Raw genomic sequence first — 25,692 nt, forward strand, 5'->3', positions numbered from 1 at the left:
GTAAGCCTTTGATAAGAGATTTATAACAGCCTTGTCCTTTAGTGTGGTGCATTTGCAGATAATAACCAATGTGGTGGCAGGTTTTGGGCAAGATGCTTATATCCTATTCTGTTTCTGCATGTCCATGTGGTTTAATAGCAGTAAAAGAGAAATTGTTTTTGACATATCTGACAGATGGTTCTCTTTAGAAAGTGGATTATTCATGATGAGGTTTCCATTGTGTGCTTATCTTTTGTGCAGGTCCGAAATAAACATCCTCCTTTGCGGGGACCCAGGAACAAGCAAGTCGCAGCTGTTGCAGTATGTGTACCACTTGGTGCCACGTGGCCAGTACACTTCTGGAAAGGGCTCCAGTGCTGTAGGTCTGACTGCATATGTTACCAAGGACCCAGAGACTAAGCAGCTGGTCTTGCAAACGTAAGCGTATCTTCTTGTTTTGCCTAGTGGTGTGAACCACACTTGTTCATTTTTGGTCTTTTGTAAATGCTATGCAGTAGTCTTTTGTTTATTCCACTGTGGCTAAATAGATTTATTCGTTAAAGGGCCCTTGAAACGGTTCGGACAAATTTTGTAGACACGTAAGGTACACCTTAAGTAGAACATTCGCGTCAAGTGTTGTGTATTAATGGAGCTACAAGCGATTACAAGTTACCTTCCTCCCTAGCCATGCTTTTTCTCCTCAGCTCGTTCGCCGAGTGATCGGGGCTAAGCTCCGCCTTCACTGGTTCTGCGTCACGATGTGACATCACATCGTCCACTCCCGGTTTTTTCTGAGCCCGCCCCCGCCCGCATGAAACGTCTCCACTAGCGGCTTGGCCGTCAACCCCAAGCGAGAGCTATCGAAGCAGCCTGCGTCGCGAACATTCTGTCGTAGCACTGAACGTGTCTGGTATTCCAGTAATCACACATTAGCAGAACGTTTCAACGGCATGGTGAAGGCATAAACTCAAGCTGATGAAGAAACTTTAGCTTAGACGTATGTGAGCTGCCTGATCGGTCTCCACGGTCCAGCCACCCATGGCGCAGAGCTTAACCAGCCAAAGAAAGAGCTAATATTGCTCTAACCAAGTGTAAAACATCTTAAACATTTACAAAAACAACGTGTTAACGATTACACTCCTGCGAAAAACTTACACCAGCAGCAAAGAAGAATACATTTTGTTACTGCTACTGTGTGTGGTTGAGCTCTATGCCACCAGCTGGCTGCACCGTGCAGACCACATTCGCACTTCTGTTCATCCCCTGAAACGACACGCAAGATGACACGGCCAGGTGCTGTCCCATTGCGCATGCATTTACTCTAATACCGGTCTCGCGAAACGCTATTGCGTTAGTAATCTTATGGTGTAAAGTGATGGTCGCAATCGCGCAAATCCTGGCGCCGATCGGTTAGCGGCAGTCCAATGCGCTGCAGCCAGTCCGCTGGTCTACTGGCTTGCAGAGGCACACGATGTCGCAGCTTGACATATTGCCAGTCGCTACGTTTGCAGTCCACAGCGCAACAAAGTCTAATCATAGCGCTCGCGAAAAGACAGACTGACACTGACGGCGGAGTTCTCGTCAAAGACAGAGCACGTTGTAACACAAGCAGATGACATTTTCTGTGTGCCGGAAGTGCTTAAGTGTACTGAAAAATTGTTCTTGTGCATTCTCTTTATGTTACTTTCTTTTTATAAAAACTAGTTAACGAACATTCCAACTATTATAAACATCATTTGTTAACCGTAAAGTTGGAAAAATTATTACGCGCCCTGGTCAGCCAGTCGGATAGCTCGCCCCACTGATGTCGTATGGGTGATTTCCGTCATATGGGTAGGGACGGCTTAAAATTACGCCGAGCAGTGTGCTACGATCGGCAGCGATGTGCATATTTAAAACCTTATAATAAATTACACTTTATGCGGAGCACTTAGACGTGTCAATTAATGATCAGAAGGACCTACTCTAACGACTAAGTACGTTTGTAAATAATCATCAAAATCGTTTCAGGCTCCCTTTAATTCAATCACAACAGAAGGCCCCAGCCAGTGCTCGTGCATTTCTAGGAGCCAGAGCTTTCGTTGTCTTGATCCTGAAATTGGCCCTCACTGCATAAACCGAACTTGAAAGGTCAACGAGGTTTCCCCTAATTCATCATATCATACTATAAACTATGGCCGCCAACGCTTGGCCGTGTAGGAATGAAACTTTAGCCACACTGCTTATCAGTGTTGTAGCCATCAGGTCTTGCTAATTTTGTTTAGTTTTAAACACTAAGCTACCCTCAAACCATGGGGAACCTAAAATCAGATGCCTGCCAGTGTGTGCTCACTCCTTGTTGCTCCTGGCTAGATGCCTTAGCAGACTTCGCTTTGTTCTGAGCTATTGCAAAATGCGCAATATTGATGGGGCTACTATACATCTGTCAAGCTGGCACAGAACAATGCTGCTCCGCACCAAATAGCACAGCTAGACTGGAGCATGTGAGTGGAAGTGTTCACTCCAGCCTTGTTGTGCACATAGTTAGCCACTGCAGTTGCATGTAGCGGCGCCAGCAGTGTAGCGTAGATACTGTGGCTGCCGCAGAGGGCTGTGACGAGCGCACTTGCTGAGCTCGTTGTGGCTCACTGAGGGCAAAAGCGTGCTCTGATTGGTATCTGTTGGTGACATGCCACAAGGCCCGAGTGCCAACATCTGATCAACAGGTTGTCTGCTTCCCGACTTGCACGCCCTCAGGGTCTGTCGCCATCATGGTCTGTCGCCATCATGGTGTAAGCTTTTGTTAGGAATCCTTTCAACACGAGTCCACTGCTTAGCCGATGTGCGATCTGCCAACGTACTTGCAGGAGCGAACATGAAAATGAAATTTGTTCGGCTCAGAAATTGGGTAATTGTCATAGAGATAAGGGAGGGGGGTGCGAAAGGAAATGTGCTACTTATGTCACTTGGTGCAAGGATAACTGCGCATAGCTATCTAGTACACCGTAGCACAGCAAAGGGATGAGATACCATGAGCTCATCCGTAAGCTGAGGGATAGCCTCAGAGTTTGGCGTGTTGTAGGTGCCAAAATTAGAAGCAGTGGCATCGATATGAGCATTGTGGGGATGTGTGACTCTCACGCATCCCCTGATGTTGTTTTCCCTGCATGGCTCCTGTAATCTGGCAGAGTGTCTACCAACCGGGAAAACCGGGGAAACCGGGAATTCTCGGGGATTTGGAGTAGTCTGGAAAAACTCAGGGAATTTGTGCTTCTATCAGGGAAAATTAGCTGTGATTTTATTGAAAGGGAACGAAAGTCGTGGTTATGCTGGCTCGAGCAACAGAGAGGAATCGTAACGAATGTTGTTTGACGCCGCGTCGGCTGGAGGAGTTGCCAGAGTACAGTCAACGACTGACTTCCGGGCGCCAGATAATTCAGACGGCTTCTTGGCACAACTACGGGTCAGTGTACTATAAGAACGTCTGAAATTTCGGACACAAGAACCCTTCGCCGTCCGATTTTTGGGACTTTTTGCCGTGGCTGCAGGTCTGAAATGGCATTAATCAAAAGCACCACCGCTGTCATTTTGATAACCTCGCTGCCTCAACCCGGCACACGCGCACGCAGATCTGCCTGCAGCCGTAGCCACCACCGCGGCAATGCTACGCCTATAGCTGCCTTGAGGTTCGATATTAAGCTTCTTGCCGTTCTGTGCCGTGTTTTTCATTGAAAGAATTCGCCGCAGTCAGCAATGGCACCGATACCGCCTCCGTGGTCATCGCGATTGGCTTCGAAGTTCGGAAAGCACAGTGCATTGCATAATGCCGGTTCCTGAATGTCAGCTGCGCCTAAATACAGTAATGTTACGCTGTGAAGCATAAAAAGTGTGAAAAGGGGGAACGGTCACGGGACACAGTATGCATTCCTTAGTTATACACGCGTGCACCCGCCATTTCCTGTCACAGTACAAGTACCGATATACCTAATAAGTGTACTGGCAGGCCTTCAGCGATTTTTCGGACGTGTCTGTGGCGATTTAAACCCTTAAGGGCTGTAAACGATATGGATTCATTTTTCTTTCGGACGTTTTCGCGGCCTCTAGGGAGTCCGAAAAATCGGACGCCGACTGTACAATTGTCCAGAAGATGCTTCAAATAGTCCGTGTGGTGAACGCACAGCCGAATTAGAACAAGAAGACAAAGGACCTACGCATACAGAAATGAACAGAAAAGGAAGCATACGACCACTTTTTTGAAGGAGCTTAGTACACCCTAAAAGCAAAGTGTTGGCTGATGCCGAGATGGAGGTGTCCCTCATCCAAGCAAAAAAACTATTTAATGTAGTGAAATGCAACACTGAGGCGTTGTGTGCAGGCTTAGATTATGTCAGGACAGTTGAGGTTGACTTACCAGCTGTTGCCAGATAATCTCACAAGGGATAAAGTTCGGGCCTCATACCAATTAGCTTGCTATCAGTTGATAGAAATCGCTCATATTCAAAAATATTCTGCATGCATCTTTCTTATTCGTATTTGAGAATGTTCCACTCGATTTGCAATGGGTTTAACTATTTCTTTCGAAGATATTTTATTCGCTGTGCATTTTACTAACCCCTCCCTTCTATTTTCTTTTTGAATAAAATAAACACTACCCCTTACTATTCAAACTGGATTAAGTTTTTTTTTTTAACTTGCTTACTGGAGAGTAAGACCATTAAGCAACATAATGTAGGGTGCCCGTCTTGAGATAAAGCAAAGTTCTGTGTTACTCAGGGAATATCGCAAATTCATTCAGGGAAAGCCGGTAAAACTCAGGGAATTTGGAAATGTCAACTTGGTAGACACCCTGTCTGGCTTTGCCGCATGGCTCTACAGTGGCGGTCGGTGTGGTTTCAGACTATAGTACGAGAGATGGCACGAATGTTGCGCTGCTAACGCCACCTAACGGCATGGTTACTTGGGCGCAAGAGGAAGAATGCTGTTCCTCTTTGGCTCGGGGTTGGCGAGCCAAAGTGACGCTCTGCGCATGCCCATGCCTCTGCGAGACCATCTCGCGAGGCCTAGGAGCAGGACACCAAAGTGGACAAGCATGATCGTTCGAACATGCCACCGTTCACATGACTGTACATGCGAACGACCATGCACTGGTGTCCAGCATGCGGCGAACATATTCGCTCGATATCCAGTCGCAGCGAGTCGGACTTCCTTGATTTGTGCAATAAATGCCCTTGTGATTGTTTGCACTACTGTATTGTTCCCTTGTCCCAAAAGCACGGGTGAGTACCCCCAAGATCCAAAATCAAATTTGAACTTCGCACCACAGTGTCACGCTCAGTAGATGAAGTGTTGTGCACCACCCCGCTCTGGTGTAGCCTTTGCGGTTATTTGTTTCTTTTTTTGTAATCTCTTTTCTGAACAGCTTGGCTAATGTTAGCTCAGACGCTATATACCGGGTGTCTCATCCCAGCTAACTTGGACCACGAAATCATAAATAAACCAAGAGCTCTAGAGAAATCGTACCAACTGCATATTGACAGTAGCCGTGTGTACTTACCAGTTTTTCATCACTAAATATAACTGTTTCTATTTAGCCACTTTTAATTATTGCTTGAATCTCTAAAATATAAACTATAGTGTAGTAGAGTGCCTGAAGTAACCTTGGATTTAAAGAGTCCCTGAAACAGTTACAGTAAATCATTCGCACCACAATTTATGGGAAGCGTTTCACATTACCGTATTTACTCAAATGTAGGCCAGCCCCGATTCTAAGCCAATCCCCGAATGTCCGAAAAAAAGAAAGCATCTCGAATGTAGGCCAAACAAAAAATTGGCGTTCACAAAATGAAAACAACATTTTATTCAGTAGGAACATGCCGAGCTCACTCTACGTCATCATTGCTGCTAGTGTTGTCGCTATCTTCCTTATCGGTGTCATCTCATTGCGGCACACACAGAAAAGTGTCTCTCGTCACCCCCTCCAACGACGGACGTTTTTCTCATCGATGCTAAAGTGTCATCTGGCTTGAATGTTTGACAATGCCTCTGCAGCTAGCACAACTTTTCGTTTGAAAGCGGCACTATAGTGGCATCACCTGTTTGGGGCCATTACAATAATGCCATGCCACACGCTGATACAACACAAGTCAAAATGGCAACGTTGGCTCATGTACTTCAGTTGGCTACTGGCGCGGCTAGTAGCAGCTGCGATACTGACTTTTCTAGATGGCGTTAACTATTTCTTATTTTCAAATAAAAACTGCTGCGTTTTTATCTTTTTTTAAATCCTTGAATCTTAACTTACCCTAGAGTTTAGTTCAGTAGTCAGAATAAACTCAACAGTATGCTGTTGGTCTCACGCCTGAGGTGCACCACTTTTTTTAAGCTTGGATCAAATAAGTGAAACAACTGTTATATGGCAGTGATAAATGGGTCTAAAATTGGGGAGTGCTGAATTATTCTCTTTAAAGTATACACATACATTTTTTTTTTTTCTGAACTAGTGAGAGTGTGTCTAGTAGCGCTCAGGAAATTTTGGTATATGCCTTAAAATTGTATGTTACTTGCTTTAGGGGTGCCTTGGTGTTGAGTGACAATGGAATTTGTTGCATTGACGAGTTTGACAAGATGAGCGACTCAACAAGGTCAATTCTCCATGAAGTAATGGTGAGTTTCACAGTTTGATATTTCTTTGTCACATTTTCGAGCAATAGGAGAGATTGCAGATTTTATTCTCTTTTCTGACAGGAACAACAAACCTTATCCATTGCTAAGGCTGGAATCATATGTCAGCTGAACGCACGAACATCAGTTCTGGCTGCTGCAAACCCAGTAGAATCTCAGTGGAACACTAACAAGACTATAATTGAAAACATTCAGTTGCCACACACTCTGTTGTCCAGGTGAGGCACTCAAGCAGTTATTACTCCTGAATTTTCATGTGTGTAATCATTGAGTGTGACTTCATTAATTATTTCATGAACGTATGTGAACATAGTCAGCACTCTTTTATTTACATTGATAACATACGCCAAATATAGTTCATAAAAAAAAAGTTCACAAATATTGCATTCCTGTCAACGATTCCAAGTTGACAGAGAAAGTTTATACTGCCATAATAGGTGGATTGCGAATTCGTGTGTCATCTACTACACCACTTCCCATTTTAGTCTTCGCTCTGTGCCACTGCAATCACAGAGGAATGATGCTTCCTCAACACAACTATGGTCAGGTGCCGGGAGATCAGATGCCAGATGCATGAATTTTGCAAATGACAAAAGAAAAAATGTTTTGCTTTCCATAGAATGAAGTGCACAAGCATTTATATAGGCTGTTGCTGTCAAACGAGCAATGGAGAATGGTAAGCATTGTTGGTACCAAAGGCATATGACATCGAGCTTGAAAGGGCCCCTCGCCAGGTCTGGCCATTTTGAACTGACAAGCGCAGTGCATGCATTGTGCGCTAATGATCATGTCTGCTAAATATTATCTCTATGCCCTGCGGAAAGAGCTTAAATTTAAAATCAAATGCCGTTTGCCCTTCTCTTTACGGGTGCCGCGTTCCCAGCTGGAGGGTCGACGTCAGTTGTGCAAGTGCGCCCACGTACATGGTAGTGCTCCGACATCACTCATAGTGACATTTGACTGAGAATTATTGGAGGCACCATCAGTTATTTGTTTAATCTGTTGCTTCAATAGACGAATTGAAGTTTAAAAATATATCAAAATGTAAAAACTGCATGTCTGTGTGTTCTTGTTTTACTTCTTGCCGTAGCAAGAGAGATGTATGTACAGTTAAACCTCGATATAACGAAATTCTCAGTAAAACGAAGTATTTAACTTCTCATAACCTCTGGTCCATAGAACACCATGTATTTAGAACCTCATTATAACGAAGTGTGTATGTGATTTCAATATAACGAAATCTCACTGCCGCTGCAATGGAATGTCGAGACAATAACTCGAATCTGTGTTCAAATGGCTACAAGTAGCTGCTTGAAAGTGCACCTCTCAATTTGTGCACTGCAAGAAAAGTGACCTCCTAAGTGGAGCTGTATCATGTCCCGTATAAAGTCCAAGTGTGATACGATCCTATTGCACCCCTCGCACTGTGTGCTTTAGGTGCCAGTGAAAGTGTGGGAGGATGAGACAAGAAAGATGGTGGCTTCACGAGTGCCGTCTTCCCACTCAAGCAAAGGCAAAGAGGGGGAGGGGACTAAGCTCATGGTAACTTGATCAAGCGTGGGCGAGGAAGTGGGGGGGGGGGGGGGGGGGGGGGGGGGGGGGGGTTGGCGCATGTCTCGGCCATGGCTGCACATGGCTGTAAGCGTGGCTGAGCGCATATGCAGCCGCGCACCCTGCGTTAGAGGTAATCTGCCGCATGCACAAAGAGTGAGCGTTCCGACGGGACTTGGCACCTTGTAAGCTGTCTTCCCGCATGTTTAGTATTAGAGGTTGTGTAATCTCAAGTTTCGGTAACCAGTTGAAGCGAGAGGCAGACGAAGCATTTGCTCCCCGCTGCTGGCACTTTTCCTGATAGCATTGTCCCAGTGCGGGAGACGCTATCAGCCGCGGGGGCGGAGTGCACGTGAAAGCGTGGCTGGCTTTGCTTAATTTGTACCGCCGATGTGAAGATATCGTCCACGTAAGTGGTGTGAAACAGTATCATTTTCCACCGACTCCTAAATATATCAAAATGAATTGTTTTCTCATTCAAGTTTGCTTTATTCTATTGCCCGATAATTCTGAAAATGCAAGGAAAATCTATCGGCGGCTGTACTTGTTTGCATAAAAGGTTGAACTTCAATACAACGAAATTTTGATAAAACGAAGCAAATTGCCTATTTTACTAACTTCATTATATCGAGGTTTAGCTGTACTTCCGTTTCGTCTGTTTGTTTCGATGTCATGCAGTCGCATACGCAGAGAACAAAACTAATTTTCTGCCATGTTCCAGCACCGCAGTCATGCTCTTTCACCATCTCACTCCTGCCTCTCTACTCGTGATTATGGCACTGACTTATACCACTAATCAGGAGTTCTCATGCAGAGTGCGCAAAATCGTCCACTGCGCGAAACTAGACAAGCGCAACAGCTCGCACGTGAAACCGTCACCGGAAGTGTGCCACTCCACAAAAATGAAAGAGAAAGAGAGAAAGAGAAAAAATAATAAGGTGGGGCCATGATGCATTTGTTACACAATCCTCCGGCTCCAGCATGAGAGAACGCAGGGAAGGAATTTCACTTGTGGAGGCTAGACGGGGCAAATGGAAAGAGTGTCTATGTTGGTGGCGATGCTCGCCTTCTCATATAATGATTTCACGGCACTTCAGATATTTCTGTATCTGCTATTAATGCACTAATTTGAAAAATTGTGTATAACCATGATTTGCTATGTGGACTTGTCAGGGGCCCTTTAACGATATTACAGGTCCTGTGCTCAAGCAAAAAGATCCAATTAGGTATACTTTCCGTGCATCTTGTATTGCCTCCTTTCTGTTATGTAAAGAATACAGTCAGAAACAAGCCAGCAAAGCGAAATACCTGCTCAGTTACCAAGATGGCCACCAGAACATGGAGTGACATTTTCTGCTGCACAAGTGGCGAGGTCGAACCCATTTTTAACAAACTCAATAGTTCTGCGAAAAATGGTTATGTCAGTAGTTTGTTATATACGGACCTGCCCTTAAACACACTCAAAAATTAACCGCACTGAAGCTGGCGTTAGTAGCTACAATTTGGCATACCCGCCGCGGTTGCTCAGTGGCTATGGTGTTGGGCTGCTGAGCACGAAGTCGCAAGATCGAATCCTGGCCACAGCGGCCGCATTTCGATGGGGGTGAAATGCGAAAACACCCGTCTACTTAGATTTAGGTGCACATTAAAGAACCCCAGGTGGTCGAAATTTCCGGAGTCCTCCACTACGGCATGCCTCATAATCAGAAAGTGGTTTTTGCACGTAAAACCCCATAATTTTTTACAATTTTGCAGCACCTTAGTCCAAAAATCAAGTTTTCAGTGTCATTTTTGTTTACGGTGTGTTTTCGCACCTAGCTGGAAACTTTCATGAAAAACGTCCATCTGACGATAGATGTGCTGTTTCGATTACCTGTCATTTCGAAACTGCAAGTGCAGCCGCCATTTCTTATTCGAGAGCTTGTGATATATTTTACTACCAGTGGGATGTGACTGTATTCTGCACATGAGAGCAAAGCGTTCTAGTTGGCAGGAAGTGCAAACTTCAGAAACTACTGCGGCATGCTGCCATTCTGCGAAAGTCTCGGACATCTTGGTCTTAGCATCACGACTGTACGTCAGCCGTAAAATTGCATTATCTATGTAGCTTTGGGCGAAAAAAAAAATGCAGTATTGGAAAGCTAAACCATCACCGTAAACCGTTATCAGCAATTCGCAACGCGTAAATGAAGCGCCACCAAGCTGTTATGTCCTGATAATGGTGTAGTAACTGCCGACCCTTTGCAATCTTGCGTGGCGGAAGCGTGCAGTGCATCATTCTCGCCGACTTGGCTTGTGACGACGGGAATGCTTGAGCGGCCGTTGTTCCCATGGCGAAAATACCATAGGCGGTCGTTCCAAATCATTGAAACAGGCATGCACATGGTGTCGCATGGAGAATTGTTCCTGAATGAGTGATGCCGTCGTGGCATCCGATTTCGCACCAACGCACGCGTCAGCGCATGCCCCATGCCATGCCGTTTATGCAATATGTGGCACGCTTCCACCCTGGAGGTGTGCCTTGAAAATGCGTGACCTTCTTCGTGGCTTCCGAAATCTACGTGAGGCGGTTGCTTGCTCATTTTGAAGGCTATATTATCGTCGCAGTTGGATTGAAGGAAGGCACACGCTGCTGTGTGCCCAGTTTAATCGTGCTTCCATGCCTTGGCACTTTGTGTGTGCCCTTTCTTTACCGTGACTGGGTTTGAAGTGTTCATTGTAGCAGTACGGCGATTTAAAAAGCGTTTGTTAAATCTGGAGGTAGTTTTCATAGGAAGGGTTGGAAAATCATAAATGCGCTGAAATTTGTCCGTTATAACCAATAGGTTGTCATATCTGGGATCGTTGTAAGTGGGTTCAAATTTATGTGGTGTTGCTATAAGTAGACTGCACTGCAGTAACGGTAGCACAAGCGAAAGAGATGCCAACAAAAATACCCACAAAGAAGCACCATGACACCCAAACTACAAACGCCTTTATGATGAAGTGCTTGGGGCATCTAAACTGATTCGTTCTGCGGATCACTTTGTTGTACAGATCGCGCACTGCACCGCTCGCAAAGGAACTGGGACAAAAATATTCCTTCAGTATACAGGTCATTTCGTTGTAGATGTGCTCAACTGTATATCCAAAGCACAAGCATGTGTAAATGACACCGTCCAGAAAGGGCAGGCTATGTAGCGTGTGAAAGAAGAGGCGTGCAGAAAGGGCAGAAGGATTGGTGAGGGAAAAAAATGAGGAAGAAATTGAGAGTGCGAAATCCGTTACAGGCATAGGTAACTATACAAGGTAGAGGTTTTAAGGGAGAGAAATGATTGTGGAGACATGGACAAAATGCTATACTGATTAATATCCACATATTACTTGATTAGCTCAAGCAGGCTGAGTGACTTTGTCACCGCTCTCTTTTGAAGGGAGTGCTAATAAATCATCATGAGGAAGATACGCACATGGTATATGTGCTTTTGTTACTGGGCCACACTTGTCTGGGCACAGCATGAACTTGCAAAACCTGATTCGTTGTTGCCCCTGTAAGAGGAAAAAAAGAAGTCCCCTTCCGGTGATTTTCACTTTTTTTTTCGTCTCGTGCGCTCTCGGGTTTTCTAAGCCCAAGCACCAGGCCTCGAGCTAGTTGCAAGGATTCCACTTCCTGTGCTTTGTCATCTGCTGGCCTGCCGCTTAAATTACCGTGATACAGTGGAATCTAAGAATTGAATAACGATTGTTATTCAGAAACATTAGGCATTTTGAAGTTTGTTGTACTGAAATATCTTTATATTGAAACTTTATATTGCAGGGATTGAAACTGTAAGACAGTGGCGTGGGATTTTTGAAAAGTTCATTAATCTCCGCAGTTCGTTAATGTGGTGTTCATTGTAAGAAGGTTTCACAACTTTTTTCTGTTATTTGGTGTGGTGGCAGATTTCCTAAGTTAGTAAATGAATTAATGCAACGTAAATAATGAAATACGCATTTGTTTTGAAAATAGACTTCTGCTTGTTGCGATATGTGACCTGAACAGACATTATTTTGGTTTCAATTTACACTTAAATTGTGACTTGCAGTAGTGTCCCTATGCCTAGAGCGGCCATTGGTGTTCCTGAAGTTGTCTCTTCAAAAAGTTCTGTAGCTGTGAGCTTGGACTTGACTTGGGGTGCCACACTCATGAACATGGTTTCTGTTTATGTGTGGAACCTGCACTTCATTTTTTTTTCTTTTCTTTTCTTGGTAGAGTTAGATAAAACTTGCTGAGCTTATGCAGTTGAGTTTACTAATTTAAGGTATATATTCAGTTTTCTTGTAGAGTAACTTTTTAGAAATTGAGAAAATGAAGTTTTTTGCTTAACTTCTTTGTAGGTGAGCGATTACTAAACTATATAGTGTGTAATAAAGATTGACACTCAGAAACACCTGGAACCAGCAAAGAGTTCCAAACAGCAAGGGTAGTGTTCTAAGCCAATTTTATATCAAGTTAGAGCATGGCAAACTTAAGGTATGACCCCGAGTAACACCCAGGAAATATGTTTACTTTTTTGAAATTTTTCTGCAATACCTTTGTTCATATTAGAGGCCTACTTAACTCTTCAATAGGGGATATGTAAAGTTATCTAAGCAGGCTTTCCCGCACAGCTCACTTGACGTAACCAAGGTGGTTGCGCTCCAGCTAATAGCCCTGTTAAACCTGAGATGCGTTTTCAAAGCTTGGATGGTGCAAGGGAGGGAAGGCAGCCGGGATGGTGTCAGCAATCTGCTATTTGACACCCTAATTACGATTCTAGATTATTGCAATAGGAAATTGACATATTATCACTCCAAAACTGTGAAACCACCAAAAATACTGTTTTGAGAAAAAGAAAATCATGGCATGTTCATGGTGGTTATGGTGAAGGCTAAATAAATTGAGGATGATGCAGTGGTCAAATCAAGCAAAAATAAATGCTCTGCACCAACCTGGAGCAAATGAGTAGGAAAAAATATTTGGGTGAATTTTCAGCTCCATAAATTTTGCACATTCCATTCTCTTTATATATTGCGTTTCTTAAGTACAAGCTTACTAACATAACGCACAATTAGTATTCATTTATCTGCATTGTGCTAGTAATTAAAGGGGTCCTAGAACTCTTCTTGAAGATAGTAAGGAAACATTGCTGATCTGCAGTGGAGGTTCCTGTGAACATGTGAGGCAAATATTATTGCACTACATGCAGCAGGGAATTTACAATCTTGTTTCAAAAACGGTGAAAAATTAGTTACTCTCGCCTCTGCAATGGAATGCAGTGTCATCCCAAGCAGTGATGCCCACCAAGAGCTGTTAGCTGATTTTGTTATCGCGAGAACATTCTTAGTAATGCTATTATTGCTAATCTTGAGAAAAGGAAAAGTATTTGTCTGTAATCTCAAAAAGACAAAAATATCATTTTGGCACTGCCGGTCTACACACGACAGTTGCATGTAGCCATGTCTGCTGCGCACGGCTTCTGAGATAGCAACAGATTGCGTGGCCTCCGAAAATTCTTGTTGCAGATGATTTGTGAGGCGACATACTTTAGTAGTCAGGTCAGTCTATTGTTGAATTCCAATGGCAGATCGTGAGTGCTTGGCCGGATCACGAACGGGAGCGCCTTGTTCCGACTGAGATCGCTCTTGTCAAATCTGTGAATGGAATGCGTGCTTCATCACCACCATCATCTGGGTCAGCCTGGAATTCTGTGCGTTTGTTTTTCTTCTGTGTTGGAAGAATCGTCACTGGACTTGGAACTTACAGTGTCTGAGACGGAGTTCCTATCCAGGAGCAGGAACAAAAACACACGGCACGACGTAGCATCCATGTTTTCCATGTCGTCCATAGCTATAATGTACTGGAATAGGGCCGTGTGTCGACTGGCGGCAAAAACACATCTCTTTTTGTGATGACAGCCGGGGGTGTTGGAGTACGCTGGTCTACTGCAGCACCATCTGTCGCTGCAGCTTGGAGTCATTGATGGCAAGAGGAAAAATAATGGTGCAACACAGGGCCTCTGGGATTGGCAGTTATGGTTGTCACGTCATGCATGTACGTGCGGAGCCTGCTAACTGCTTGCTGTGGCTTTTCATACCATGTTAGCACATTCTTTATGTGCACGGCAAGAGCTGGGATTGTAAATGTCTTTTCTTTATTGTGTGCATTGAGGTTCCTGCATAAGGATGAGAACAACTCCGGGCTGCTTCAGATCGGGCACATTGAGAACGCTGGTTGTAATCTTGCCTCTTGGTGCTCTTTTGCAGAGTGAAATATACAAACATTTGTGGCTGCATTCGTCACAGACCAGTGTATATATATATATATATATATATCGTTAAGTGAAACCTTGCGACTGCTTTTCTGGTTGATGCAACATGAAAGAAATCACGTGCAACCCACCAGGCATAGTGCAGGTGCTCCTTCTGGGCTTCTCATTCTTGTGTCTTTTGAAATAATAAAAAAATCATATGAGCGATTATTGAACAGAATGAGCAAAGGAGTGTTTGTCTTTTGCAACCGAAATGCTGAGCATATGATCAGTAACACTGCATGATCTGTGGTTGGAAATGTGCAAGCTTAGACGGCATTATTGGTGTATCCTAACAGCTTGTATTATTTATCTTTTTCAAATTATAATAATTTCAACTGTGTCTTGAGAGCATTTTAGTTTATAAATGCAGAAAATTTTACACAACATGTTTAAATTTCATGCGCCAGGCACACCAGTCGATCACAGCTTTCTACTGGTGGCATCATGGCAGAAGCATCCACGATTATCCTATTTTGTTGTACAGACAATACACTGCCCCATTCCCGTACACCATACCTGCCCGCGACCGGAAACGGGCGACCATGGCAAGCAGCAGAGGCGGGTGAAGGAAATACGTCATGTGGACTTAAGGTCAAATCTGCCGATTTCAGCGGAGCAAATATTTTTGCTACGTAGAGTGATCCGGAATCAGTGGCTGGTCCCAATCTGCCATTGGAGCACACAACTCGTGCTCTCATTCTGCCATTTTAATAGAATTGTTCCGTACAGAGCAGAAAAACTTGATCTGGATCTACCATTGGAATTCAACATATGATATTAGAAAAGTATTCCAGAGCCCCTTTAACCAAGGGTTTTAAATTTCACATCTGGGAAGCCCTAGCATACCTACCAACTCTTCCGAATTTTTCTTAATGTTTATAAATACCAATGATATCACAAATATTTCGTAAATTCTTATGAAAAAAATTTGCTTGCAAAAATGTTTTGCTCGTTGATCTCCGGCTGTACTCTTCGAGGTTTTCTGATGGTGAAGACACCAGAGGGGTACTTGCTTCAAGCAACTTCATTCAGACAAGTTCCTAAAACTTGGCAACAACTATGTCGCTGAAAAAGTCACTGTGGTCTAAAAACAGTGTTGGTTGTCACTGACAAGCAACACATTACTGTCAGCCTTTGGTGCTGCTTGTGTGCTGCATCTGTGGGTAAATGATCATTAATATTAAAAGTGCATATGTATCCCATGAAAAGCATGGCCTCACAAAACAAGCAAAGCTTTTTGCAGAAGTAAGTTCTTAATAATAATTCTTTTGAGAGGTCCTTGTGGCACTAGCAAGAATGTTCTATTCTTTTATAACTTGCTTTATTTAGGGTGCTTTTCACTTGTGCATACTGTGCAAGCGCGCCAGCACCACAGTCCTATTGGGGGATGACTGAGGTTGGGGATCGGCCCAGTCGATTCCATTTGCTTCCTTTCCCCAAATACCTTACCAGGATATCTTGTTTAGCCACGCTGCTCGTTGTTCTATGCTTGGCAGAAACTCGTGGCAGCGGATCCCTGGATCCTTATTTGTGTTGCTTGTGCACATCGGCACACAACAATTATGCAGCATAGTGCCGCTTAGGCAACACTTTTTCAACAGAAAGATCCCAGGCTGCACGATGACTGACAGTAAAAATGAAGCACCACGAAGACTTAATCACGCGTCTTTGTCTTGCAAAATAGGTATGCGCCCCTTTGCATCTCGCAAAGGGAGATGCGCACTACTTCTTTCTTCCAATAATCGCAAATTATGGTCACTTTTTCCATAATCAAGACACAATCAGCACTGATGTTTCGTTGATCTTGTGACCTTGTCATTGTCCTGTTACCATGCAAGACGTCATTGTTTGATAAATTCCGCATTCCGATGGGGGCGAAATGCGAAAACACCCGTGTGCTTAGATTTAGGTGCACGTTAAAGAACCCCAGGTGGTCAAAATTTCCGGAGTCCCCCACTACGGCGTGCCTCATAATCAGAAAGTGGTTTTGGCACGTAAAACCCCATATATTATTATTAGTAGTGAAATAGTACAATAGGGAAATTTTATAATTGTATATGAACCTTTAGAAAAAGACTGAATATCTGAATGATCACAGAATATTTTCCACTGTCTTGAAAATTTAAAGATAATAAAAATGTAGCATGGGCTAAAGGGTAAACGGAACCTCTTTGTGTCACACTATGCGATGTGAGTTACAATGAAATGAATATGTGCATTCAACCATGGAACATTATATGTGGAACATGAGAAGTATGACGGAGATAACTTTGGGACAAAATAAATAAGTGTGCCTGGTCCTAATATACCTTTGCAGCGGTCGAACAGCTCTGCCGTATTGCAGGAAGAGCAGTCCTCTAAAGGGCCCTTCACCAGGCCCCATAGCAAATTTGGGTTATACGCTGGAAGTTGTTACGTGTCCTCTAGGGAGCGTTCTGCCGCAAATATTTTTCAAATCGGCTCATTAATAGCCGAGATAGAAATGTGTCAGTGCCGCAAGCCCATGACTTAACCAGGCAGGCTCCGCTGCCAAGCAAGACGCTCTCTCCACTCGCCCCCTAGCCTTGGCAAGTGGAATTCCTTCCCTGCGTTCTCCCATACCGGACCTCGAGATCGCGTGACGCATACGTCACAAGCCCTGCCTTAAATTTTTTTCTCCTCTTCCCCCCCCGCTGTATGCATTTCCGCTGACAGCATCGCACGCAAGCTGTTGTCTCGTTCGCACAGCGAGCGATTTTGCGCGCTGTGCACAAAGAAACATGATTAGTGGTATAATTCAGTGCTACACAAATACTGAGGCAGAAGAAGCGCATCGCAGAGCGTGATGACGCGCTGGAACGCAGTAGAAAATGGCATAGTTTCGGTACCTGCGCACGTGACTGCAGTACCATGGGAACAAGCATACGAAGCAAAAGTAAATCTCTCTTGCTTCGGTGCGGAGTAAAATAAAACACGCAGACATTCCATTCATGTGTTTTATTATTTCTCTAAACTTCAATTCGTCAATTCAAGCCGTCACACTTCAATTCAAGTGACGTCACACTGCGGACACCAGTACGTAGGCGCAGGCATGCGAGTACAACATCCTCCTGCTTGGAGTGCGGTGACCGTGAGAAGGAAAAACTACCTTCAGTTTGAAATTTTAGATCTTTCTGCGGCGCGTGCCAGTCATAATAATTTGCAGACACAATCATATCGTGCAATGTATGCTTTGCGCTTGTCAGCTCAAAATGGCCAGACCTGGTGAGGGGCCCTTTAAGTGTGTAATAGGCAGTGGACCATTTTTAAATAACTATATTAGTCTTCCAGCAAGGGTTTTTTTTTTTTTTTCGACCAAAAGCCCATCCATAGATTACATTTTTCAAAGTGCCATGCCCTCAGGAAGGAAGCATGAGCACAGAGGCTTTCAGAAGAAATTTTTCTTTTCATAGTTCCCCTGAATACTTTCTTCTAGTCAGGGGTGGAGAGTATTTTAGTTGGAAAATACCTTTTTTGTATTTGTATAGTAAGACATTTACTAATGGCCCACTGGTTTTAATGTCTGGCGTTGATAGTAGCTACTCAGGTTGTGACACTGAATAGCCATACCCCCCCCCCCCCCCCTTATTTTTCTAGGGACATTTTTACAGTGACATTTTCGAGTGACGTGCTCACATTAGTTTTTTTAACGATTATGTTGGCATTCTATAAGTTTGTTGCGGAGGGCTGCCATTGTTCCTGGACTTGTCCCATGTTCTAACTTTCATGGTCTTGGGACAGCCATTTAATCTGTATTTAAAAGCTCATCTGAGACCCAGAGTAAGATATCTCATCACAGCACTAGTGCACTGCTATGCTTATATCTTGAACAACAGGTGTATGTTGTAACTTGCCAAACCTCCTCAAATATGTTATATTTACTATTTTCTCCTTCACAGTCAAGCCCAGTGAAGAAAGTAAATTTTGTAGGTCATTATAGCACTATATGTGGTGTAAATTGACTATCTATCTGAAATATAAGAACTTTGCAGTTACAGGTTAAAGCAGGATAATGTCTTACATCAGTAATTAGCCAAAAGACGTATTATGTTAAGAGCCTTCAGATAAAGCTGAAGGACAGGCCAGGACTCCTCTAAGAACAGTTAAGTAGCTTGTGTACCTCTGCTTGTGTCTAGGTTGTGTGAAGGATAACTGTTAAAGCTATCTAATTTAGTTATCTTTTTTCTCCCCCCCCCCCCCACCCCTTTAGGTTTGATCTCATTTTTCTCATGCTGGATCCACAAGACCAACGCTATGATAGAAAACTGGCCCAACACCTTGTTTCCTTGTACTACAAAAAACCAGAAGAAGCAGAAGAGGAGCAAATGGTGAGAAGTGTTAATCTTACTCTATAGCCGCAAATGTCGCCCTTTCATTAGTCTCATAGTTACGAAATGTGCAGAGCACTGCTGATATCTTGGAGACGGGACAATGCAAAAATGACGCAGCAGTTAGGAAAATGATACAGCCGCAAGAACATAGAACTACACATAAGTACATAGCAGTCTATGAGAATTTTACTGTGTAGTGTTGCAATGGTCAGCACGTCCCAAGTTCCGTGAGGTGAATCTCACCGCTGACTACCACTATTGCGAAGTCGGGGGTCCGGGCGGCCAACCAAGTTTCCATCGATGGTGCCGTGCCATGTGCCGAGAGAAAGGGTTCCAAACAACCTTTAACCCTTTGAGGGTATTTTTTTTTTTCGCTATATGCGACCGCCCAGGGTCGTTTTTTTTTTTTTTTTTTAATTGCAGATTCCAATTCTTAGGGACCTACTTCGAAAAAAAAATGGCCATAATTTTTCAAGGGTGACCGCAAAGTGAGAAAAAGATATTTTGCATTGGTATATATGTACTCTTCATTCATGAATAACAACAATAAAGAAAGGGAATTAACTTGTTAGAAATGAAAATTTGATGCATTGTTATACAAATAGTTCAAGGCTTTGAAAATGTGCACACGGGAATATTTCGCAGAACTCAAATGTTCCTGCTCTTACACTAATATTTACGTCCATAGCGTAATCGAACTGCGTAGGTGTGTGTGCGCACTCAGGAAAACTGTGTGGTTGTGTGCCCATCAAAAAAAGCAAGACATGTGACGAACTTCCGCTGATCTTCATCTAATTGCCAACCGAGGCGTTCTCGCGAGTCTCAAAAAAAAAAAAGAAGACGAAGAAGAAAAAAACGGAAACCCATGCACGTTGGCATCCTTCCTATGCTCACCCCTGTGAGCACTAAACGAGCAACAAACATGCGGTCGCCCTTTGAGGAATTAGTAACAAGATAGCCATGAGTTTTGCAAGCGCAAGAAGCCGAAACCGCCCGCGGAACAAAACCCAAACCGCTGCCCACCCACGTGCCCACCATTGCGCGAGCAGTTGTATATAGACGCGCAGGAGCAAACTAGCTCTAAAATAAACCATGCAACGAAAACCGAGAGGGAGGCGCGAGAAGAAATTCCCTGCATTCCCACATAGTGGCAGCACATAACAGAAAAGAAGTAGTTAGGAAATTGGCTCGCTTTTTAAACGTACAGACGGTGCCATATATTTACGTCATTGACCCTAATAGGGTTAAATATGTGGAGCCAAATTTAGGAGTGCAGCCCTTCCAGAAGAATATATGGTAATCTGTTCATATGCTGCAGGACTCCTTTCTGATAGACAAACGAAATGCTTGTGTTGTATACAGGGTGTCCCAGCTAACTTGGACCAAGATTTTGAAAAAACCTATGTGTTCTTCAGAACAGAAATCGCGTGAATGTTGTTAGCGTTTATCTAAACTTACAGTACCATTTTCTTGCTCGTCGTTTTTTTGGTAATTAGCCGAGATAAATTAACATTTTAAATATAGCTTGAAACGTCCAGGCGTCAATAGGAAAGTTGTGGAGCTTCACAAATATTGCCCAACCCAGGTGCTTTCAACGAGGTAGACTTCGCATGCCCATGTTTATTCGGGAAAAACGAAAGCCCGCAGAGTTTCAAAAACATCACATGACAGCGCGCTCTTGCACCCGAATGCGCCACGATTAGAGTGCTCTCATGAGTGATTTGTAAAAACATCACCAGCGCCACACCTTCCCTTCACTTACTAGAAAGGGCTTCAACCTTTGCTTGGCTCTGACATTACCAGCAGTGGCTGGCGACGACGGCGCTCGGAAAAGCGCTTCGTCAGCATCCGCGCGCTTGTCTCCAAAGAACACGGCGTCATCAGCCGTTTATTCCGATATGACGAGAAGAGCAATTTTTTTTCCAGCGTTCAAGTCAATGCGGAATAGAAAAATACACACAAAACATGCATCATACATCTGGAACCTGTGCGAGAGAGGGCATCATTTGTTACAACGGCGCTTTTCCTCCAAGCTGTGCCATTGGCTAGGTGCATGTGAGTTCGACTGTGTATTACTGTCATGCCGCGCAACCATTTCAAAGGCTTTGTTTGCTGTGCCTAAAGCATGCCGTACTCAAGCGAGCAGAAGGCGAACATGGTCTTAGCCTTGGGAGTGGCACGGGGCGACAAGAGGAAAGCTGCCAAGGTATACCGAAATTGGCAATGGGAGGGAAGACCTAGCACGAACACAATTATGAGGAGTTACTTGATGCTTTAAAAAACAGGTAGCTTCAAGAACAGTGAAGAAGCTGAAGGAGACATTTTGGCTTTCATGACTGCAAACCCTCATTCCAGTATGTGTGATATGAGTGGTGAGGTCGGCACTTCACAGTCTGCTGTGTCAAGAGTTCTTAAAAAGGCTGAAATGCATTCGTGTCACCTCCAACTACATCAAAAGCTGCAAGAAAGAGACTTTCAATGGTGGCTTGATTTCTCAAATTAGATCTTTGTGAACAGTGACGCAATAGTGCCAGATTTTGTTGACAAAGTGCCTTGGACAGATGAGGCAACCTTCTCCAGAAATTCTCAAGTCAGCATCCTTAATGCGTATTACTGGAGCGATACGAACCCGCATTGTGTGGCGCAGACCAGACACCAGTAGCAATGGTCATTCAGTGTGTAGTGCGGTATGTCTTTGACGGAAGAATAATTGGCCCCATATTTTTTGACCACATGCTCACTGCTCAGCGGTATGTGAACGACATCTTGGGAGGCCCAGTAGAAGAATTTCGCTGTGATCTTTCTCTTGCGTTTTTAAAGCGAACTTGGTATCAGCACGACGGTGCACCAGCTCGCAGCAGCAGCGTCGCCCGAGCCTGGCTTGGCGAAGCCTTCAAACGCCAGTGGGTCGGTCGGCATGGACCAGTGGCATGGCCTGCAAGGTCACCGAACTTGACACCTCTTGACTTCTTCTTGTGGGGACATGTGAAAGACCGAGTATACTGCAAACCTACAACTGCACCAGAAGCACTAAAGGCAGAGTTTGCTGAGGCCTGCAGCGAGATACCGTTTTGCGTCATCAAAAGAGCTACATTGGACGTACTGAAAAGGTGCCAATATTGTATTATGGCAGAGGGCGATTTGTTGGAACACATTCTTTAGACAGACATCATAGCGAATAAATCTCTACAACCGTCATCCATGAAAAGAGCCGTCTGTGTGAAACTTTTGTACGACATGGAAAAGGCACGTAAGTAATATGAAATTACAAATTCTCTGCCGATAAGAAATGGACAGGAACCTAAAAAACAACCTTTCGTGTCAGTTTACAATTCTTCCTTTTGTGACAACCAGCGTAATTCACACGACGTTGTCAAGCTTGTTATAATGCGTGTTTGCTTGTTGAGGTCTTGCTCCCAAATTTAAACTCATGAGCTTGTCATTTTTCCTCTGCATGCACTCTGCTAGCGTGAGAGCGCAATTATCGCTGCAGAAACGGGACCCGCGCTGAATTTCAACTGCCGCCTGAACCTACTGGCGTTTATCTCGGAACCAAGCACAACGCGAAGCTCTGTCGTGGGCAGGACGAAAGGCGCAAAGCGAGCACTGTTTTTTACAAAGCACGGTTGATAGCGCTGTAATCGTGGCGCATTCAGGCACACAGAGCGTGCTGTCACGTGATGTCTTTGAAACTCTGCGGGCTTTCGTTTTTCCCGAATAAACATGGGCATGCGAAGTCTACCTCGTTGAAAGCACCTGGGTTGGGCAATATTTGTGAAGCTCCACAACTTTCCTATTGACGCCTGGACGTTTCAAGCTATATTTAAAATGTTAATTTATCTCGGCTAATTACCAAAAAAACGACGAGCAAAAAAATAGTACTGTAAGTTTAGATAAACGCTAACAACATTCACGCGATTTCTGTTCTGAAGAACACATAGGTTTTTTCAAAATCTTGGTCCAAATTTGCCGGGACACCCTGTATAATACTGAGTAAGCAAGCTTTTCTCAAGCATGAAAACGAGAACTCGTGCTCTTCTGAAATTTTGTCAACAAAGTTTATATTTTCACTTTCAGGAGTTGGGGCTGATGAAGGACTACATTGCATATGCACGGACCTATGTGCAACCCCAAATGAGTGAAGAGGCTGGTCAAGCCTTGATAGAAGCCTATGTAGACATGCGACGAGCTGGTAGTGGTCGTGGCCAAGTGTCAGCCTACCCTCGGCAACTGGAGTCCCTGATTCGCCTTTCTGAAGCACACGCAAAAGTCCGTTTTTCAAATGTTGTTGAGCTGGTGGATGTTGAAGAAGCCAAAAGGCAAGTGTCCTTACTCATTTAGGGCAGTTCATATGTGATCTAGTATTGTGCAGCATATAAAGAGTAACACTAAATCAGTTTAGACTAGTAAAGCATTCCTTCCAAACTTCGTTTCCGTTCATTTGGTGAGAAAAGGTTAATTATTACTGAAGAAAAAAATGCCAAACTTCTTTGTTTTGAATTTTGCATGATAACCTCCTTGCCAATTAACTCAGATCTGGTACAAGAGTGATTTCACAAATGTCATAGTGGGCATTTTTTTATATTTAGGTGTACAGTATGCATAGCGCTGCGTAGGTGGTAGGTGTAATTGGAAATATCAGCAGGCACGGTGGGAGAGGCGATGAAGAATTCGCCAGGGACTCTTAGAGTGGTGCCAAACGTAAGCTCAGCAGCGTTGGCGGAAGAGTCGCTGCAAAGAACGGTGCGGATGCCAAGCATAACGAAAGGAAGGCGCTCAATCCAGCATGAAGGAAAAGTCGAAGCCATGAGTGAAGTCTTCAATTGGTGGCGCAAATGGTCAATGGTCCCATTGGATATCGGGAGGTAGTCTTGATGTGATTGATGCTGAGTAACCGAGATATATTGGCGAACAATATGGAGTTGAATTTACAACCACAGTCAGTCGTAATGGTGGAAGGGACACTGTAGCGGCTAATCCAGAGCGTGATGAGTGCTTGAGCTATTGACTCCGCCGTTATGTCCAGGAGGTGCATTGCTTGAGGCCACAGAGTTTCATATTAGTATAACTAGAGGGAAATCTGGCGCTGCGATTGTTCAGCCATCATGGGAATGATGGGAAGTACAGGCTTCGGATTGGCATTCTGTTGACTGACAAACTAGCCTACAAGTATTGGCAGTTTTGGTTTCCCTCCAAGCGCAATTGCTATAATCTGCAGTGGGACAGTGCAACGCAAAGCTATCTGGCTTTGTTCTGTTGCTCGAAGTGGCGGTAGCGTGCTGGACCAGTGGCTGGGACTATGTTTGTGTCGCGGTGTGGTGCCGAAGCCCTGACGAGAAAGCGACGGCATCGTAAACGTTTAGCAGGATGCGTTGTTGGGCAAGTTGGTTCATTGTATTTGGTAAGATTGGATGCGCTTTATAGACGATTATAAGGAAGGAGACAGGACAGGCACGCTGCCCGGTTCCTTCCTTGTGATCGTCTACAAAGTGCATCCAATCTTTCCAAAAATCGTAAGCATGGAAAGAACAAGTTTTGACCGTTTGGACCTTGGTTTGTTAAGTGTCTTAGGTTGACAGTGTAGCGTTACTTGCTTTATAAAACTTCAGCATAGGAAAAAGAAGGCACTACTGATACAAAACATAGACAGTTGTACTTCTAGTGGCTGGACAATCAAATTTTATCGAGGGCTTTATTATGCATTGCTCGTTTATGTGCTCATTGAAATGCGTGTTTTAGGACTTTTTTAGAACTTATTTGTGGTAGGAAAGGTTGCTGCTTCCTGGCTGTAGTCTAGTGTCGCAAAATGGGTAAGTGCAAAGCTACGTCATAACACTTCGGAAGCGGTACGTCAGTATAAAATATAATGAAGCATACTTGTAGGAGGCCACAAGCGTCCTAGCTAGCACTGCAGCAGATGTGCTTAAAAGTCCTTGAAGACGTTCATCAATCGTGACAGCCAACGCAGCCTTTCGAATCAGCGAGAGACTTCGCAAGTGCCTGTCTTCTGCGAGAAAAGTCTAGCGTTGGTAGCGAGCAGGCGTCGTAGCAGACGACACTTGTAGCATTCCTCTCAAGGGCGCAATACTTTCTCACAACAGAACAATTTTATTTCCATAAATACTTGATGAGTATCTTTATATTGTTAAGAATGGCCATACGGGGTGACAACGTGCCAGCTATTTCAGCTCGATGCACATGTTCCAATCCAACCGGACGGGACGCACTTCAGAGAACTGCGAATAACCGGCAGCCACATGGCGCGGGGTCAGCTCAGGGGAGTTCTCGAGGGGAGGTAATTGGCGGAACCTCCCCATGAGCTTTTCGAGACAACAGACAATGTGCTACCCAGCGTGCCACCTGGGACGGAGCAGAGTTCTACGAAGCCTCTGACGTTGGCTCCGGACCTTTACACCAGTGTGTGTGTGCGGCACGTGTATGTGAGCCCTCCTCCACCTCCAAAAGGGCGGGTCATTTTCGGTGACGTCGAACGATGACCGGACGAACGTTTCCGTCCGCTTGGAATCAAGGGGGGACCAAGTGCTTATAAGCAGCGATTGTCGGCTGCTAGTGCGTGCTCGTTGTGTGCTCGTGTGCTCGTTGTCGTGCTTGAAATGTATTAGTGAGCTGTGTGCTCGTATGCTGTTTGCTGTATGCGTTGTCTTGCGTGCTCCATATGGGAGTCACGCTAGACTGTTGATAGATGTCTGGTCTAAGATGTAAATAATGTAAATAAATTCTGCTCTCCTAAGTCCCGACGAAGAGTCAAGCTCCTTCCTACAGCTACAACTGCCAAATCTGACAACTGAATGGCAGCGGTGAGATTTGCCTACGGCTCCTAG

The 25,692-nt window shown here is 44.4% G+C and overlaps 1 protein-coding gene across 3 annotated transcripts in view; it reads left to right on the forward strand.

Annotated features, from left to right (window-relative positions):
• The window catches only part of dpa (disc proliferation abnormal), a 133,978-nt gene that overhangs the window by 94,461 nt on the left and 13,825 nt on the right, over nucleotides 1-25,692 (forward strand). For all 3 annotated transcript variants that reach the window (XM_070530649.1, XM_070530648.1, XM_070530650.1), the window contains exons 16-20: nucleotides 241-417; nucleotides 6,528-6,621; nucleotides 6,703-6,857; nucleotides 18,730-18,847; nucleotides 22,928-23,169. In XM_070530649.1, coding sequence (XP_070386750.1) covers nucleotides 241-417; nucleotides 6,528-6,621; nucleotides 6,703-6,857; nucleotides 18,730-18,847; nucleotides 22,928-23,169 — 786 coding nt within the window. The remainder of the gene's footprint in view (nucleotides 1-240; nucleotides 418-6,527; nucleotides 6,622-6,702; nucleotides 6,858-18,729; nucleotides 18,848-22,927; nucleotides 23,170-25,692) is intronic.

This window comes from Dermacentor albipictus, chromosome 1, assembly GCF_038994185.2.
Source record: "Dermacentor albipictus isolate Rhodes 1998 colony chromosome 1, USDA_Dalb.pri_finalv2, whole genome shotgun sequence".
NCBI lineage: Eukaryota > Metazoa > Arthropoda > Arachnida > Ixodida > Ixodidae > Dermacentor > Dermacentor albipictus.